The following is an 18,675-nucleotide window of genomic DNA, read 5'->3' as shown; positions in this document are numbered from 1 at the left end:
TTTCAAAGCGAGCTTCTCGCAAACTCAAAGGCAATCTCTATCTGGTGGAGAGGAGAGAGAGCGATGACGATGACGATGCTAGTGAGCATTGTCGGTCTTCTTCTCCTTATGCTTCTTCTGATCCTCCTCCTCATCTTCCTCGCCTGCAAACCATGGCGCTTCTTCTCCTCCTCCTCTCGTTCTCGCACTATCAAGGTATTCTCCTCCTCCCCTCTTTTCTTTCCACTTTTTCCCCCAATTTTTTTCAATTCAGAAATTCTCAGAGGTTCGGTTTCGATCCTCCTTTCCGTTCGAGAGCGCGCCATTAGTGTAATGTTCTGTTTGGCTGCTGAGAAAACGTAGGAAAAAAGGAAGGAAAATTTGAATTTTTTGACGCGACGGATTTGACCTTGTTTTATCACTGGTTTTCGGGTTTTTTTTTTTTTCCTCCGTTTTAATGGGAATTTCTTATTTGTTTCGGATTTTGAGTTAAAGCTTAGAGCCTAAGATTTGTAGGTTTGTGCCACTTTGATCAATTTAGCTCGGAATGTGTGAGTAGCATTTGTGGTGATTTGAGCGTGATCAATGATTTGATGCGTAAAATTGAATTTGTTTCGTGCTTCCATTGGTGCCCTCTAGTTTTATTAGGGTTTGATATTACGTATCTTGGTAAAGTTGAAGACTTTGAAGCCGGGAATTTGAGCTTTTGTGGGTTAATGTTAGAACTTAGTTGTTGTTTTGTGTTTTTGCTGATGTTATGTATAGAGCTGTTTACTTCATTTCATATTCAAGTGGTTGATGGTTTCTATTGTTGAAAATTCTATGATTATATGTTTTCTATTGTTTAGTCTTCTGCTTTGGGTTTGTCACATTCAATAAAGTAATGAAATCAGAAGCCTACATTGCGAAAAGAGTAATTGAACGAGTGCCAAGGTGTGGTGCTCTAGCGCACGAGCTTTATACAAGAGACTAGAAAGTAACAAAACTACACACTCTATCAAGGGGTGAAAAGGGCAGATGCTACGTGACCCTTCGAAAACCCAAGCCATCCCACTAGATGATTTGTTGTCTCGTGTCTCTATTAGTATTCTCAATGAATACCTGAATACCAAGTGCTTCTTGGGTATATGATTTATCATTTGGTTTACCCTATGGTTCGTAAGCTTTTTCACACCTTGTAATTCCGTTTAGGTCGGTGAGCTTGAGAGACCCCTTGTTTCGGATGATGCGGATCTGGTCCGGAACCAGGGCATTGATTTTCCAAGAGGTTACGATCTAGAGGGAGCATGCTTTCCAAGTGAAGGGAATTTTCGCTCACCCCGACCACAAGGACTTGTGCATAAGCCGAGGCTTCCCACTGCAGCTCCCATTTTGGCTCAAGGTAATTAAGTTTATCAAGTTATTCCACATTTAAATAATTCTTTTACTAGTTGCATTTAAGTGCAATTTCACTCCTTAGCAAAACCAGACATTTATGCTTCACTTGTTTCAGGTGATAGCTTGGTCCTGGACGTGATTTCTGATGCTCCAGAGGATATTTTGGTTGGTCAGACACTGAAGCGTCCATTTGCAATCCAGCAGTTAGTGGAAGAGCAGAAGAACGGTAGCCAGAGTTCAGAACAAGAGAGATTTCAAGAGGTTCTGCCCAAGGATACCTTGAATCAAAGTAATTTCTTATCGCTTTCACATGTTTGAAGTGTTTATTCTTCTAATGGTTTTTTTATACAGTTGAGTGTGTAAAACATGTGATCATATTCTTCTTTTAGAAGTGCAGGAACCTGCCTCAACCTGGAGGTCATATCTGGTCCTTCCCATGGACTTCGTTGTTCCATACAGTCAACAAGTACCTCCAGGCTTCCTATGACCCTAGGAAGGGTTCCTCCAAGTGATTTATTATTGAAGGACTCGGAGGTGTCAGGAAAGCATGCATTGATAAACTGGAATTCAAATGTAAGCATAACAACAACTACCTCTTTGAACTTATTGGCATTGCATCTGTGTGTTTGTGGTATAATAATTATGTTATTCCTGATCACTGGCTGCAGAAAATGAAATGGGAGCTGGTAGACATGGGCAGCCTGAATGGAACACTTCTGAACTCTCAGCCAATCAATAATCCTGATTCTGGAAGTAGACATTGGGGTAACCCCATGGAGCTTGCAAGTGGAGACATACTAACACTCGGAACGACCTCAAAAGTGTTTGTAAGTCAATGCGCCTTATATCTGAGTGAAGTAAATAAAATGTATATCTGCATTTAGAAAGTATAACATTACTGTTTTTTTTTTTTTTTTTTTCTTAATATTGATCATTTTCATGCTAATTAAATATAATTAGGCAGAACATACACGTAATTGAGAAAAGCTGACATTCTGGCTGCGTACATAGATACGTTTACCGTGAATTTCTCACATTAATCTAATTTTACTTAGGCTGTATGTTGTTTCTGCAACTGAGAAGAATTTATATCAGAAAATATAAGTTTCAATGAATACAAGTACTTGGATTCATATGGTATACAAAATAGGTGCAAGACCCAAGATCGCTTGTTCTAACCCTGCCTGTGTAAATATAATAGGACAAACCTACCATTACATCATAACGTTCTATGATACAGAGGCTTAAATTCTGTGCTACTTAGATGACCCCCTTAATGATTTCTTTTCATTTCTGTACAAGCGCCTCTTTTTTTGAACATAACAAACAGGTTCCTTTTAGAAAACTGATCTATAGTCTGTATATGAATATTATTTTCTGTTGTGGGTAAGGCTTTGTTTGATATCATAGTTGTTTATTCTATATTTATTATCCTAATTCGCTTAGTTTTTGGCTTTATAACGAGGATATCTAGTGTTTACAAATTGTATTGTATAGCTGACATAACATTTGCTAATTTCCTATAGGTTCATATAGCATCGGAAACTGAGAGTCAGGTCCCGTTTGGAGTTGGCATGGCTTCAGATCCCATGGCTCTGCGTCGTGGAGGGAAGAAGCTTCCAATGGAAGATGTGTGCTACTATCAATGGCCTGTTCCTGGGGTTGATCAGGTTTCAGAGCTTATCTCATTGTGTTTTCTTCTATTGAAATACTTTTGTAAGTTTCTGAACGAGTTAATATCACCTAAATTCTTGCCCTTCAGTTCGGACTTTTTGGTATCTGTGATGGACATGGTGGAGCAGAGGCCGCCATATCTGCTAGCAAGTTAGTATTTCTTTTACAATTTAGTGTCCTATGTTTGTACTGGATTCTTTTGTAGTTGCCTTATAGTCCTTTTATTTTACAGGCTTCTTCCTCAGATCATTGCCAACATTTTATCGGATTCGCTAAAAAGGGAGAGGGTCTTGTCAGTATGTGATGCTTCAGATGTTCTCAGGGAGTCATTTTTACAGACAGAAACATGCATGAATCACCATTACGAGGTTTCCCATTTCACTTGATTCACCTTGGTCCATTAGTTTGCACTTTTTGTGTTATTAGAAACTAAAGCAGTTGACTCGCACACATCTAAAATTGATTCCTTTCTCATACATTTCAGATGTTTCTGTTACTAGTAGTTAAAGTTTGCGGTTTGCATAAATATAAGGGACCATATTTTGCAGGGCTGTACTGCGACTCTGCTTCTAGTTTGGACTGATGGTAGTGACAGTTTCTTTGTACAATGTGCAAATCTTGGAGATTCAGCTTGTGTTATGAAGTATGTGTTTGTCTATTTGTCTTTCCATTAGGATAAAAGTAAACCTGTGATTCCCTGTTTTAAACTGAGTATGATTTAATTGTGGCAGTGTTGATGGGAAGCTGATTAAGATGACCGAAGATCATAGAATTAGTAGTTCTGGTGAAAGACTCCGAATCCAGGAAACGGGAGTGCCTCTGAAAGAGGGTGAAACACGACTATGTGGTAATGATTACTTCATTTTGTTTGTGAATTACATGATTAGTTGTTGGGGATTGCCCACGCTTTTCTTCACATGTTCAGGTTTGAACCTTGCTCGGATGCTTGGAGACAAATTTCTTAAACAGCAGGATTCCCGCTTCAGTTCAGAACCATACATTAGCCCAGTGGTGCATATCAATCAAGCTAGCAATGCCTTTGCGATAATGGCCAGGTTAGGGCGCCTTTCGATTTGACTTTGTTTAAAGCTTACATTCTGAAATTCAATACCGCACAAGAGAAAAATACAATGCTTATGGATGATGGAAATTAACTCTGGATTTGGAATTGCAGTGATGGCTTATGGGATGTAATTAGTCCGAAGAAGGCGATTCAGCTGGTCCTTCAGGTATATATTTTTTTCTTTTACTAATTTTTCTGTGAGAAGTATCAATATTTTATTCTTTACTCGCTTAACGTCTTTTGTTTTCTGGGTTTTTGAACTTGGTGTTGTACAGACGAAAGAGAGATACTCGATGGACGGGGAGAATTTGGCGGAGAAGAATGCTAATGTTTTGTTGAGTGAGGCTAGAACTGTGCGAACAAAGGATAATACTTCTATAATTTTCTTAGATTTTGATACTTCTAGGATCGCATGTAAATCTGAATCTTGATATGAGTTATATAAGTTATAGTTTCAACACAGAACTAGGTTTCTCTTTTCTTACGTTTCACCTTCGTCGCTCTTCAGATCCCAAAATCTAATAGATACAGTTTTACCTTTCTCTCTCCCCCTCCCTCTCTCTCCCTCTCTCTCTCTCCCTTTTACCTACCAAACAAGTCTCATGCAAGGCCTACATATTTTTCGTGTAAGATTTGTTTATCAACAAGCAAAATGGACGATATTGTCTTGAAATTGGAGAGTTATTTTTTGGCTGAAGGCTACTTTTATTACAAACCAGAAACAAACAAAAACATAACCAAAGGCCCAAAGTTAACATATGGACAAGCAAAAACTGGGCCAAGACAAACAGAGTACAAAGGGTCCAACTAACCGTTGAAACCCAAACACACAAACAAATTTACAGACTCTAGAAACATCAACTGCATCAGCCACCGCCATAGTAAACCTCGAGTCATTCAATTCCTCGTCCAGAGTCGAGCATTACCTCTTCAAATGCAGCATTCTACCTCAATCTGCTTCACAAGCATAACCACAAAGAAAGGATAGCTAGCAACTGATCAAAGGAAGCCAACTATCGGGATGAAGTCTGTGGAAGCCTGTGAACAACGCTGCCGGTAAAGGCAGATAACCAGGTGAAGGTGGTGGTGTTAGAAACACCTGAGTCGATGAAAACGTCGGAGCTCTACACACGATCTCCACGATATTCATGGCTGAGAATCGAAATAAAGATGAACAAAGAGGAGGGATACCAACTGGGCAAGAGGGATAGAATAGATCAGGGTAAAGGGCAAGAGGAAAGAGCAGTAGAAACAAAGAGTAGAGAAAAAAAAAATAGAGAAGGTAGGAAACAGCTACCAAGGCTAGGGTCGGTGCTACCGGGTTTTCTTAATTTTTGAAGCCTCAACAAAGTGCTCTTAGATGATGCACCAAGTGAAGGTGGTAATTTGCCAATAGCACCACACCTTGTGGTTAATGCAAATAATATTTTTGAAGAGTTGATAACAATTTTTTTTTTTTTAATTGCCTGAATATTTTATTACCCATAAACAACACACTTCAATCATTTATGACGATCTCTCCAAAATAGCGCAGACATATCGACAAATATCTCTTCTATTATGAAGACCACGGAGCGACGAAGCTTACCCGAAAAATGTTTTTTATTTATATTCATGCGGTCGGATCGTACCAATATCAATTCATTTGATTCTATTTATCCAAGGCAAGGAGTAATATCTCATGGAAGGGGCTTTTTGCTTTCTTATCATTGGCTTCTTCGTTGTTGAAGTGAAAGTGAAATATGCATCAGCAAACATGAGAAAGAAAAGAATTGGAAAGTGAAAGAGAGCTGTTATTAGCACTTCAAAAATCTCATTCTACACTCCTCACAAGTGTATTTTTCTTTCTAATTATAGAAAGTTTGGAGTACCAAATGAGATTTTTAGAGTGCTAATAACAATTCTCAAGTAAAATATTATTATTATTATTTTCTGGATTACGGTGTGTGGCAGCTGGTTTAAATGTACTCCATTGCTGCAGCATTGCAATGCTTTCACCCTCATTCCACCATCAATTGCTATCGCTAGTCACACCATAAAATCAACCAAAACAAAAATCACAACATCAGATGATGCAGCTACCATATATATATATATATATATATATATATATATATATATATATATATATATATAACCCTGCATACCGAGTAACTATGAGGCTATGAGTTAACTACGTCATTTTTGTGAATGCGAGCATTTGCACGCGCGCGTGCACACATATATATATATATGTATGTATGTTCTCCACACATTATATGCTTGACTTTCTTAATGCTAGCTACAATCTTTGGAATGTTTAATTTTTTTTTATTACTATTTTTTAATCATGATTGGTTGACATATATTTAGTTAATCCTCCAAGTCTATAATTTTTGGATAACTCGATGAGGGAAATTTCCTAACATAGTAGTAGTGTTATTCCACATCAGTCAGCTAGTCTAGTGTGCTTACAAACGTTACTTTTGTTCTAATAAAACTTTAAATAGCTACAGCTACTTTTTAAGGCCAAATACAGAAACTCTAGCTGGGCTTTGATCATCTAGAAACCCTAATATTATCTGCAAAAGGATATTAACAATTTAACAAGTAATTTAGTTCAATTATTACCACTATAATGCTATGGTAGTGGAAGTGAAAGTGCCAAATGACGCATGGAGGTTCTTTTTTTCTTTGGCACTTATGCCGTCCAAATTTAGAGAAATATTCATACATAAATCAATATCGGTGGAAATATCGTTTAAAATTATCTAATGACAGAAGCTAACTAGTAGCATAAAAGTTGAAAAAGTGAAAGCAAGTTGGAAGAAATTGACTTCAAGCACAATGCTACGGTTTTATCCAATTCAATTTGAATTAAGTTGTATAAAATACATTTTATCTGTTCTATTCCTTTTGTTGTTGAAACTTGAAAGAATTGTTTTTAGGGGCAATTTCAAATTTTATGTTGTTTTGATTGCCTCTCAATTTCAAATTACACAATTAAGATACCGACTAGCAACTATAAAGAATCTTATTATTAAATTTTTACTGAAATATCTCTAAAATCTCCAAAATTTGTACCAAAATTTTACCGAAACTATCGATATTGCTGAAATATATCTGAAAATTTGCAGAAATCTTGCAAAGATATCACTTCACTCTCTTTCATTATTAGCAACCCATTTACAGATATATAAGAGATATTCAAATTCAGGTAATGCTAGGGAGACCAAATTTTTTAAATCAAATTTGCAAACCAAATGATATGGTTATAGATGATTGAATGTTAATTAAGTGTCGACTAACGTGTTTATTTCTTATTGGTGACACATTATTTGGTTTGCAAACTTGATTAAAAAATTGGGGCATTTTGATACAGATGCCTAGCTTTTGAAATTTTGAGATTAAACATCCATGCCTTTTAGAATTTTGATTAAACATTTTCCTACAATTTAGGTTCCACTTAATACAAAACCACACGATTTGCCATTATATGCACTTTACCAATTACCTATAAAATCTCTAGTGGTTATGATTCAGTATTCAATTTCAATAGAAATTCTTTTACAATTTAAAAAAACGACTTGATATTTTCTTCTGCTTCTTGCGTACCTTTTTTCTTCCAACTCCACACCATATTAATTGATAGCACATGTCAATGTCAAATTGCCATCGAAGATGGTGGGGTATGATATATTGTACACCTTCAAATCTGAATATTAACACTAAAGTGTAAGCCTTTTGTTTTACCACACCTTGTATCGATATTTTCATAATTTTTCACATACCATGGTACGTTTGGAAAGTTCTCTTCGATTGACTCAATTTCCTTTTAGATATTATAGTGGGTACGTTTCATTTGAACATGAGTACGTTTCAAATTGCATGGTACGTTTTAATTTGACATTGGTACGTTTTAATTTAACTTTGGTACGTTTTAATTTGATATTGGTACGTTTTAATTTGACATTGGTACGTTTCTATTTGAAAAATAAATTGTGGTGATCCATGTCAAGAGATACAAGATGCAATATGTGTGCATATTCAATAATGGTGGATATAAAGATTGCGGAACATTCATAAGCCAATAAAATAGATCATTGTTTATGAACGTCTAATCTCTCTATACCCCCTAACAAATTGCAGCTTATGTTTAGTAGTTATTCTATGTCTATCTCTTTCTCTCTCCCCTGCAAAAGTATTCATGCATGTATCTCTCTTTTGATGAACTGGGTGAGAGAAACGAAAAAGCAGAAAACATGGTCTATGATTTTTAGGGAGATAATTAAGAATTAATAAGTGATATTAAAGGATAAACTAGAAATGAGGAGTATATATCCTTTTACTTTGAGAAAAGTACATTAACAACAGATAAATGAATTAAATTAGAAAATGGATGTGGACATAAATTAAAGCACCCTAATTAAATTTTTAAAAGTTTAATCAAAACTTAAAAACCTACAAATATGTTTAGTTTAAAAAATGTGAAAAAGAAGTGGTAGAGTCTAATTTTCTCTAAAAAAATTGATCTCCCTATTATTACTCTTTAAATCCTTGCATCAACAGATAACATAGTTAAAAGTCGAAACTACAACTACAAGCTCTAGAAAGTGTTGAAAACTAAACCAAAACAATTAAGCAATAAACAAAACACAAACGATTTCAGAGTTTCTTCAATATAGGAGTACCTCTTTAACAACGGAAACTTTATTGATTACCAACAAATACAAGAGAACTCACAAACACAAAGTATTCTCAAGTATACAAACTTATGCCTCTCAAAACTCTCACACAAAACTCTATCCCATATACATCTATTTATACTAATAGATGTCATGGGTACATAAAGTCCCTAGAATACCAAATCCAATACTAAAACCGAATCCCAAACCAACTAAGAAACATAAATCTAGATATCATGCATCCAAGATATCTCAATTTTTCTTCGATTCTTGTTTTAGTTTAAGCATGTTGATTTAATACCAAATCCAAGAGAAAAACATGCAAGCCGAGATTAAAAGTCAAAAGTTTATTTAGTCACCATCAATAAAGCCAAACATTCGACTCCGATGCTTATGTATGTGTACTAACTACTGCGTGCTTCTAAAAGCTTTTTTCATGGGCTTGATGTTTGTGTACTGTTAACTTTGTCATTAGATTAGCAATAAAATAAACTATGACCATTACTTGCATGACATGTTTGCATGGATTACGTAGGCTTTCATTGCTTTATTCAGCTGCTATTTAAGTATATAATTAATTTGAAGAAACTGAAAATGGAGGGGAAAGGCGTGGCACCAACATGATAACATGGGTCAAAAAGGTATGTATGTGTGTGAGTGCTTCATTTAATTAGTTGCTTGTTTAAGCCACGAACTGGGTCCTCTTGTCTTTCTCAGTAAAGCCTTAATTAAAAAAATGCATGGTAACAATGTTTTTTTTTAACTTATCTTATGTTTAGTTTTCGTTTCTGTACTCTTATATTTGTTTGTTAAGTTTTTTTAATTTAATTCTACATTGCATGAATAGTCATTCCATCAAATATATCTCTTTTCCGTCAAATTTAAGGATATAGTGGTATTTTAATACAAAAAAAAAAATCTAATTTATTTAAAAATGAAAAGAGGTTGGCTCCTTAAGGAGGGAGTTGCTCCTCAAAATACTTTGTGGCCTATTCGTAGAATTTCATGCTTGTGATCAGAACTGTTCAAATTATAAATCACTATCTAAAGATCATTTCTACAAAAAATCAATTAAAATTAAGATCATTTAGTCAATTCTTAAGGAGTTTCGATTATAAGCATGAAGTTCTATGAATAGGTTATAAAGTACTTTAAGGGTTCCTCCTCAATTCTTGAGGAGCCAAGTATTTCTCTTTGAAAAATTTATTTTCTTATTTTTTGGATGAAATCCTTATTTTATCCCTCATTTTAACGAAAAAAGTTGACGGAATTAATGAAAATGACTACTATACAACAAATGAAATAATTCAAAGACAAAAAAAAAAAAAAAAAAAAAAAAACTATTAATAGAGTTCAGAGACAAAAAATTAAACTCACAATATTAATCAGAGACCTTTGCATAACTTAGCCGAAAAAAATGATGTTTATTGGAAAAATCAAAGGCTTAACTTTAGGCTTTCACTTAAAGCCAAGGGGAGATAACGTTTTCTTTGTTAAAGATTCTCTTCAATTCAAAATCTCAAAAAGCTATGATGGAATCTGATGCAATTTTTTCTCTTTGTTTTTCGTTTTCAAATCTTCATTTAAAATTTATGTAGTCTCTGTGTGACCTATCTTATTTATTGAGATCTAGTCATTCATTTAAATTTTACTTAACGGTATTAATTTTTCAACTTATCTCCTTAATAAAAAAAAATTAAAAACTAATTATAAGTTAAGTTAAAGAACATGTGCAAGTGGCTCTTTACCATAATGATGGAAAGAAGTTGAGTCTTTGCATAATGACGTGGGTTTAAACTCCGTGTGTCACTTAAATAGATAGATCACATAAATGTCACATAAAATTTTAGGTGCAGAAAGTTTGAACTATTGTTTTTCTCTCAACAAAATTAATTAGGGAAAAAAAAAAAAACAGATTCTGATACACACTTGATGGCCTTTTTGTTATTCAATTAGCTTGCTGATGAGGAAACTTTTGAACTAACAGAAAGCACAAAAGTACGATCAATTAGAGGTATACCAAAAGGTTATTAATAAATTAATCAGGGTTCTTAATTAAGTTTTCTGGTTTTTGTGGGACTATTTACTACTAGATCGAATTACATATGGCCATATATACGCCCCCAAGCTAGAAATCTATGAAATTACAGTGCAATAAGATTAGCGTGAGATGATACGTCATAATTGAAATTGTAGTATTCGACATATATATCAATTGTGAGATAAATTTGTTGTCAATGAATTAGCCAACTTGAGTCTCTCCCACCCGCTGCGTCTATTTTTTGAACAAACTCTTTCTTGTTATACGTAATTTTTAATGGTTGATACAGCTGGTGTCTCTCAACCTCAAGATATATTTTATAATTTACTTTTTTATGAGCATTTAACCTTTTTTTTTTTAAATGAGATAAGCTTGAACCGATAGATGACATAGATGGTCAAATTTTCAAATTTTGGATTAACAGCATTTGATGATCATAGCACATGGTATTTGACCTTTGCCCATGAACAAATGGCTCCAACTTTTGATCCAAAATATCTCAAAGGTGACGAAAGCATCCATGAGTTTGGTTATTCCTTCTAAATTAACTTTACTTGAACAGTAATGCATGATGCTCTCCACGTATTATGCTGATTTTATACATATATATTCACTTTTAGCTTTATCTTAGATTCTTAATCATAGATTCATATGCTGATCATTTTCTTATAAATTGCGGGAAGATATTGCCTTCTTTACATCATGGAAAAGAGAGAAACAAGACATGCACCGAATTAAGTTAATTAACTTGATATGGCAATTAAAAATAATTAAATAGAAAAACAAAACTAATGACGTTATAGAACATTAAACAATACACTAAACAGCTAAACGGAAAGCATCTAGTGATTTCTTGTATTATTATGCTTTTTCTATCCTTAACTTAATTAATCCTCCCATTAGTAATTAAATGAGGAATTTATTCGTTAATTAATCTGTCAACTGATAATTTAAAAGAAAGTCAGCTCGACGACCTCAGCATGCGCTCTCATGCAAAGTCTTGGCCTCTTCAGGCTCTTGGACATCTCATATCAATTTATATGTAAAATAATAAAGAAAAATAGTGAAATAAAATTACGAGAACGCATGTTTTTATAGTATGTACTTGAACAGAAGAGGTCGGTATATATTAATATGAAACAAATAATGGTTTTAAACAGTACACTTTTGACGTCAGTATGATCTAATTTTGATAATATTATACATATAAGTTATAAGCACACAAGGCAACATGCAAATGGCATAATATGTCAGCAGGTACACATAAAAAGTTTTGATTGCCCGATGCTCCTGCTGGTTTCCTTTTTACTTTTCCTCCAATTGCGCAGCTTTCTGGTCCAGCATTTCTATACTGGGAAACCCACATCATTCACCACCACAAAACGCCCTCTAGTAGGAGCAACCAGTACTCCTAAAAGCAACATTTTTAGGCAATGGTCCTAGACTCTTCTAGGTATGCTTTAGCGTTTAGGGTAGGTCACTTGTTGTCTTCCCACATGGTTTAGGGTTTTTGTGTGCGCGCGCACAAGTGGTTATAGCTTCTTTAGCTTGGGCTGGTTTTCCATTTGGTCAATAAGCAAGCCTTTGATCTTTTAGACCAAGAGAGATCTAAGACCTTTCTGGGGGGACTTTGATATAAAGAGTGTTCATCATGACACGTGGAAGGATGAGTGATATGTATGCACTAGGCAGTGTTTTTTAGGTCAAAATGTTTGCAGTGTTTAGTTAGAATAATATGTGCTACGCAATTTGAATTATAGCCATCTAAGACCTTTCTTGGGGGACTTTGATATAAAGAGTGTTCATCATGACACGTGGAAGGATGAGTGATACGTATGCACTAGGCAGTGTTTTTTAGGTCAAAATGTATGCAGTGTTTAGTTAGAATAATATGTGCTTTGCAATTTGAATTATAGCCAGAAATTTGAAACACATTATGTTTTAACTATAGGCAACATCGATTACTTTTGCAGTTGTGCTTGTGTTTCAGCATGAGGACTTTCCAGTCACGTGGAAAGATGAGTGACATACATGCAATGTTTAGTTAAAACATAAAATGTTAAGAAGTTTGAATAAAGAATTAAATTTGAAACGCATATTATGTTTAATTAGGTAGTACCAACCACTCTTGCTTAGTGGCAGAGCTAGACTTTCATGCTTAGGAGGATGCTAGTTTATGGCCTGTACATAGCTCTGTCTCTCCTCATTTTTCCACTTGGCACGAAAGTCTCCACTCAAGTTTTTCTTTTGAGAGAGAGATACATTTAGGTTTTGTTTGAGTGAGGAATTTCTCAAGTCTCAAGAGATTGAGTCCAAATTAGTAACAAATGGAATGTAAAATGTAGATAGAGTAAATTAGCAACGCTTTTATCACTTGTCTAGGGCCTTCCTCGCGGTCAAGCAACTCTTCCTTCGTCGGCAATCCCAAGGTGCTTTCTGAGCAACCGTCCTTGGCGAAAAAAGTCCCCTACGATCCTAAAGAAGACTTTATCTACAATACATAAACATGTGAGAGATGTTCATATAAAAAGCGTAACTGATCACCTTTATCTACATTTTGATCCATCGTACTAATTTAGACTCAATCCCTTAAAATTTAAAATTTTCTTATTCAAACATAGCCTCGCCGGCCGACAAACAAAAGGGTAACCTAGTGGACTTAGCTAGCTTTTAACATGTCTACCTAAGATGGCCGTACAGTTAGTTCAGTGGCTCTACAGGGAGTTAAGATTCATGTACAGGTTCTATGGCCTTGTGGGATTGATGCAAAGTGACGGCAGGAACATAATAATTGTTAACACAAACCAATTTTTTTGGACAATCCACCAAGTTGGGTGATTAGAAAAGAAAAAAACTGGAACCACATGGCCTTTCAAAAACTAAAATTGAAAAATAAAAAAAAAATTAATTAAAGGCCTTACCTTTGAGAGATTCCTTCAAGTTTCAAGGTTTGAATCAAATTGAAACATGATTTCAATGAAATTGTGTGGTGGGTAGGTCGCAAACTTCGAATCGAAAATATGATGTTCAGTGGTTGCGTTGACAAATATTCCGACCAGGCAGGCATGAGGCAATATTATGACATTATTTGAACAAGATAGGCTAGTTTTTGCAGGGTTATATTGAAGTGGGACTCACTCCATCACCCTCTCCTTGTTTCAAAGATCCATAGGAAAATATGCCCGTGGGATTGTGTCTCCCTGCTGACATTAATTAAATTGTATTTCTACAAACATAATTATTGATGTATGCAGCTGCGCTGACAGTCTTCCCCCCCTCTTGATGCATGCAGTATGAATCTTCCTATCTAGGCCTGGTATATAGAATAACACGTAGATTTCGATCTAGGGTAATGTTCTCTCGTTAGACTAATTGTTTATAAGTCGAGCTTTACTTGTACATGCATATAATAGTAATGTTCTGTGGTCAGATCATCTATCAAGAATCAACCCTTATGAACAACTGTACATTATATATTACCATCTCGCAATACGGGGAAACTTACGTACCTACACCCACCCACCCTTGTAAAATGTTACGGTGGCATTTCGAGCCAATATTATAGTTTCATGTGGTTTAACTTTCTTATGACATTGTATTATTAGTTTAGGACACCCCTTTAGCACCCAAAGGTATCTACAAGTGATCCCTTTCTACAACAAGAGCATCTTAAGAGACAAGAAGTCTAGTATTTTATGTCGTTAAATTGTCAATTTGGACTACACATTCAAATAAAACATAAGCTGATACCTGATAATAGTATAGCAAGTTATCTGGTACAAGAAAATATGTCCCCCTATATTCCTAAGTTGATTGTGTGTATACAATCTGCGGTCAGCATAATATATAAATATGTGCAAATCTAGTAATGTCGAAGGGTGTGTGCTGATATATTTCTTTTTCCTCTTTATTTACATACTATTAATGCCAGACTTGTGTGGCATATGGATCATAAAAAAAAAAACTGGTCACCAGACAGCAGATAGTGATTTCAGGTATTTAATTGGTAAGTACTATATTTCAGAAAGAGAAAAAGCAATATCACTGTCAATAAATTTTTGGAGGATTCCTTTTCTCCCTTGCCCTTTTGTTGGCTTTCATTTGGAAATGAATGGGAAAATATGTTAAGTTTGAAGAAATGATAAATTCCATCTGTCTCTCTCTTTATATTCATTCATGCATGCCCATATAAGGACATTTTAGTCTACATGAGATTTGAGAAAGAATAAAAAAAAATCTTCTGCTGAAAATTTCGAAATCCTCATATTAATTCAAATTTTAATATTATTAATAAAGAGAAAACACAAAGTTTAAAAGCAAAAAAGTTAATTGGAGTTTTAAAAAAAAGTTGGAAAATGATTTATGTACACTATTTTTCACCTCCAACACATTTCGCTTTTTTTGCTTCTAGCAATTGGAGTGGGTTGAAGATTGTAATCCTACGTTGGAAACTTGACATGATAGTTACAACTATATTGAATGGTTCCACTTCTAATTACACTGAAATCTTTTATGATAAAATTCAATACTTGCCAATTTGTATAGATGATTGAGTTAAGACAATATCGATATAATTAGTAATGGATCGTTGATCCGATGGTGAAACAATGACATGATAACTGAGCTGGACTTGACATACCATTCCAATAATGACCAAGAGCTGACCATAAATTTTCCACTCCTTGAGAATAAAGAAAGAAGAGGTCATTGATGTGAAATTAGTTGCTTGTGTGGCCCAGTAAAGACACAGTTCTACGTGAGGAGTATTGAATAATGTAATCCTACATTGAAAACTTAGCCATGACAAATAATAACATATATTGAATAACCACATTCTTTATTGCACTGTAAACACAACCCAATAATATCAGCATGATTACTATTTTGAACAATGACCTCGACCTTGACCTGACCCTTCCAATTGTGAGCATTTCATATTCTGCTGCCTAAACAAAAGTAAAAAAAACATAAAGGTGACTAGTGTAAGATTGGATGCACATGTGGCTCACTAAAGAGTGACCTCAGTGAGGGGGTATGTTGAAGAATGTGAAAAGTCCCATCTTGGAAACCCTACAAAACAGAATGTAACTTCGGTTTCACTTCTAATTGCACAAGAGCTTTTTGTGAAAACCTCACACATGCTAGGCTAGGAAGTGAATAAGTTGGGAACGAGCATTAATATTGGACCGCTAGACCCACCCCCACACCCCCCCCCTCCCCCCCCCCCCCCCGAAACAATGACAGATTGAACAAATTAAAGACCCCCCCTCTGAAACAATGACAGATTGAACAAATTAAAGAAAAAACAAAAACTGAAATTAAGAGGAATGTACAAAAGATAAAAAATAGTGAACCTGAATCACTCTCTTAAAGGTTAGGACTATTTTAAAATTTCCTTTTCTTGCCTATTTGTAGTGTGTTACCATATTAAAATTTGTATAATTCAAGTGGTGCAAAAAAGGCCCCCTGCCCACCTGGGTCACCTCTCCTTCTGAGCTCTATACCTTCCACTTCGGACTACAAATACCCACCCCACACCCTCTCTTATCACTCTGCTCAATCCCCTCCTTCCTCTCTTCTCTCCACTCTCTCTCTCTCTCTCTCTCTCTCTCTCTCTCTCTCCCCAAACAACACAGAAACCTCTCTTCCTTCTAATTTCCAAACACCCGAAACAGAGTCCTCTGTTTTCCCTGTCTCTCACACACCACAAAACAACAAGACCTTTCATCTGAAGTCTCTATTTCCCCTCTCTCTCTTCTTTCATAGCATTTTCCAGCTAAAGACGTCATTTCCCACTTAAAATTTTGGTGAAAATTGTCATCGTATATGGCGACAATCGTGTGCCAAGGTCTGCAGTCATGCCTGGAGTCTCATCATCTTGTGGAGCCAAGAACCCTAAGGCTAAAGTTTTCGGCACCAGTAGCTCATCACATCTCTCCAATTCCCACCCAAGAATTAGGAATCAGAGGTTGTTTCTCTGAAGAGAAATGCAATAATTATGAGGAAATCAACAGCAATAAGGCCACCTCCGAAAAATCTGACTTGGTGGGTGGCTGGAGTTTCCTCCAAGCTATCTCCAAACCCTCACTAGAAAACCCTACTGCTGAGGTGGACGAAGAAAATAATTACACCCCTCCTAGGTTTTACAGGAGCTCATCAGTTACCAAGCTAAATGAGAAGAGCTTGGAGATGTGCACCGAAGACTTAGCCTGCGAGACCGGCGCCATTATCACAGAAAGCTTCAGCATTTTCTCACCAATGCCTGAATCAGAATCGAATGCTGTGCCAAGGGAGCGACAACATAAACCTAAATTTTCGGGTGGAAAAAAGGTGAATAATATTCATGGTTTCCCACCTCCGTTGACAACAATAAGTGGTGAGGATTCTCTACAAGTTAGGCCTCACAGGGAAGATGGTAGGCTGATCATGAAGGCTGTCAAGGCCCCTTTAAGTCATACATTCTTCCAAGCTGAAAGGAGCAATGGCCATCTTCGATTGTGCTTTTCAAAAACCTTTTCTCCCAGTTTTGACTCAGGAGAAGCAGCAGCCACTCATGAATACAATGAAGGGTGTAAAAATGAAGCATGTGAAAATGACATCAATGAGGAGGAAGCAGAACAAGATCAAGAAGAAGTCGGAGAAAATAAAGAAGAAGAACTGGAGGAGGAAGAAGAAGAAGAAGAAGAAGAAGAAGAAGAAGGGAAGAGATCAATTGTGTGCTTGATGGAAGGTGAGGAGGTGGATGGGAATAGTTTGAATGTTGGGGGTGATGAGGGAATGGACAAGTTTAAAAGGCCAAGCAGGTGCAAAGAGGGTGGTGGTGAGTGTGAGGAGAAAGGATGGTTAAAGTATTGGGAGCCCTATTGGGTGTCTACTTAATTAGGCTTGTTAGTAATTAAAGGTTTAATTAAGTATAGTATTCTCCAGTTGTGTGATCAAAATTTCACAATTTTCTGTTTGTCCTTTCTCTCTTTCTATTCTACAAATTCCCTTTTAGTCTTCATAATGTATCCCTGTGATAGCCGGTAGTTAATCTTGTTACTCTCTCTCTCTCTCTCTCTCTCTCTCTCTCTCTCTCACACACACATACAGAAAGACATGGACAACAGAAATGATCAGACTTTCCTCAAATAAATCTATTTCAATGACACCAATATTTTGAATTGAATAAAGTGCTAAAACACTCACAATGGGAGGTGGTTCTTATATTATTAATGCAGTAATTAACTTTTTTTTCATTAAAACAAAAAACAAATTTTCATGCAGTTGCTGTCCACCAAGAGAATTAAACATGCATGCAAAATAATTCTAGCACACTGTAAAATCTCCTACAGAAGGCGTTTGGCAATAATCAGGTGAGATACGGGTGGACCCCATACACATGTAGGAAAATTATACTTTTTGGAATGGAAATTACACTATTTTTCGTTATGTAAGGAGTTATTCCTTCTTAACAATTACACGTAATGTTGTGTCATCCTCTTTTCTTACACACATTATAATCGAAAGAATTATTCTCTTTCTAATCATCTAAAAATATAGCCACTTCAACATTTAAAAATAGTCAAATCCATGACAATCTATGATAAGTAATTGATGGTGTTAATAGCTATTGAGACAAACTCTCCAACCCACAAGACTTATTACACGATAGATAAACTCTGTTAATATCACAAGCAATTTTAATATTTCTCTTTATCTCTCTCGTCACATGGTTTGTTGAACCCAAGATAAGAGAATTATTTTCGAGATGCCACAACTAGCTCACGAGTGAGTATATGAGTTTCAGTATTCCTCTCTATATCTCTTGTCATGTGAGCTATTAAACTCATGGCAGAACAGTTATGGCAATTGGGCTTCGTAGCCCCTTCACAAAT

At 35.6% G+C, this 18,675-nt stretch overlaps 2 protein-coding genes across 2 annotated transcripts; both read left to right on the top strand.

Annotated features, from left to right (window-relative positions):
* Positions 1 to 4,705, top strand: LOC137731793 (protein phosphatase 2C 70). Its single transcript, XM_068471011.1, has 13 exons — positions 1 to 195; positions 1,171 to 1,360; positions 1,472 to 1,645; positions 1,754 to 1,929; positions 2,025 to 2,183; positions 2,883 to 3,026; positions 3,119 to 3,180; positions 3,263 to 3,398; positions 3,579 to 3,673; positions 3,762 to 3,877; positions 3,956 to 4,085; positions 4,205 to 4,259; positions 4,369 to 4,705. Exons 1-13 carry the CDS (start codon positions 64 to 66, stop codon positions 4,522 to 4,524), a joined length of 1,725 nt encoding a protein of 574 aa, XP_068327112.1. The 5' UTR covers positions 1 to 63; the 3' UTR covers positions 4,525 to 4,705.
* Positions 4,706 to 16,470: 11,765 nt separating this feature from the next.
* On the top strand, positions 16,471 to 17,677 carry LOC137730718 (protein FANTASTIC FOUR 1-like). Its single transcript, XM_068469677.1, has one exon. It carries the CDS (start codon positions 16,625 to 16,627, stop codon positions 17,675 to 17,677), a length of 1,053 nt encoding a protein of 350 aa, XP_068325778.1. The 5' UTR covers positions 16,471 to 16,624.
* Positions 17,678 to 18,675: the final 998 nt, after the last annotated feature.

This window comes from Pyrus communis, chromosome 4 (genome assembly GCF_963583255.1).
Source record: "Pyrus communis chromosome 4, drPyrComm1.1, whole genome shotgun sequence".
In the NCBI taxonomy this organism is placed as follows: domain Eukaryota; kingdom Viridiplantae; phylum Streptophyta; class Magnoliopsida; order Rosales; family Rosaceae; genus Pyrus; species Pyrus communis.
Note: the sequence above shows the minus strand (reverse complement) of the source record. Positions and strands in the feature narration are given on the sequence as shown.

Excerpts from the sequence above, each read along its gene's own strand:
- LOC137731793 (XM_068471011.1), top strand. The coding sequence starts at position 64 with ATGACGATGACGATGCTAGTGAGCATTGTCGGTCTTCTTCTCCTTATG. Across the intron at positions 3,181-3,262 it reads GCCGCCATATCTGCTAGCAA|GCTTCTTCCTCAGATCATTG; the intron begins GTTAGTATTTCT and ends TTTATTTTACAG. Across the intron at positions 4,260-4,368 it reads CGATTCAGCTGGTCCTTCAG|ACGAAAGAGAGATACTCGAT; the intron begins GTATATATTTTT and ends GGTGTTGTACAG.
- LOC137730718 (XM_068469677.1), top strand. The coding sequence starts at position 16,625 with ATGGCGACAATCGTGTGCCAAGGTCTGCAGTCATGCCTGGAGTCTCAT.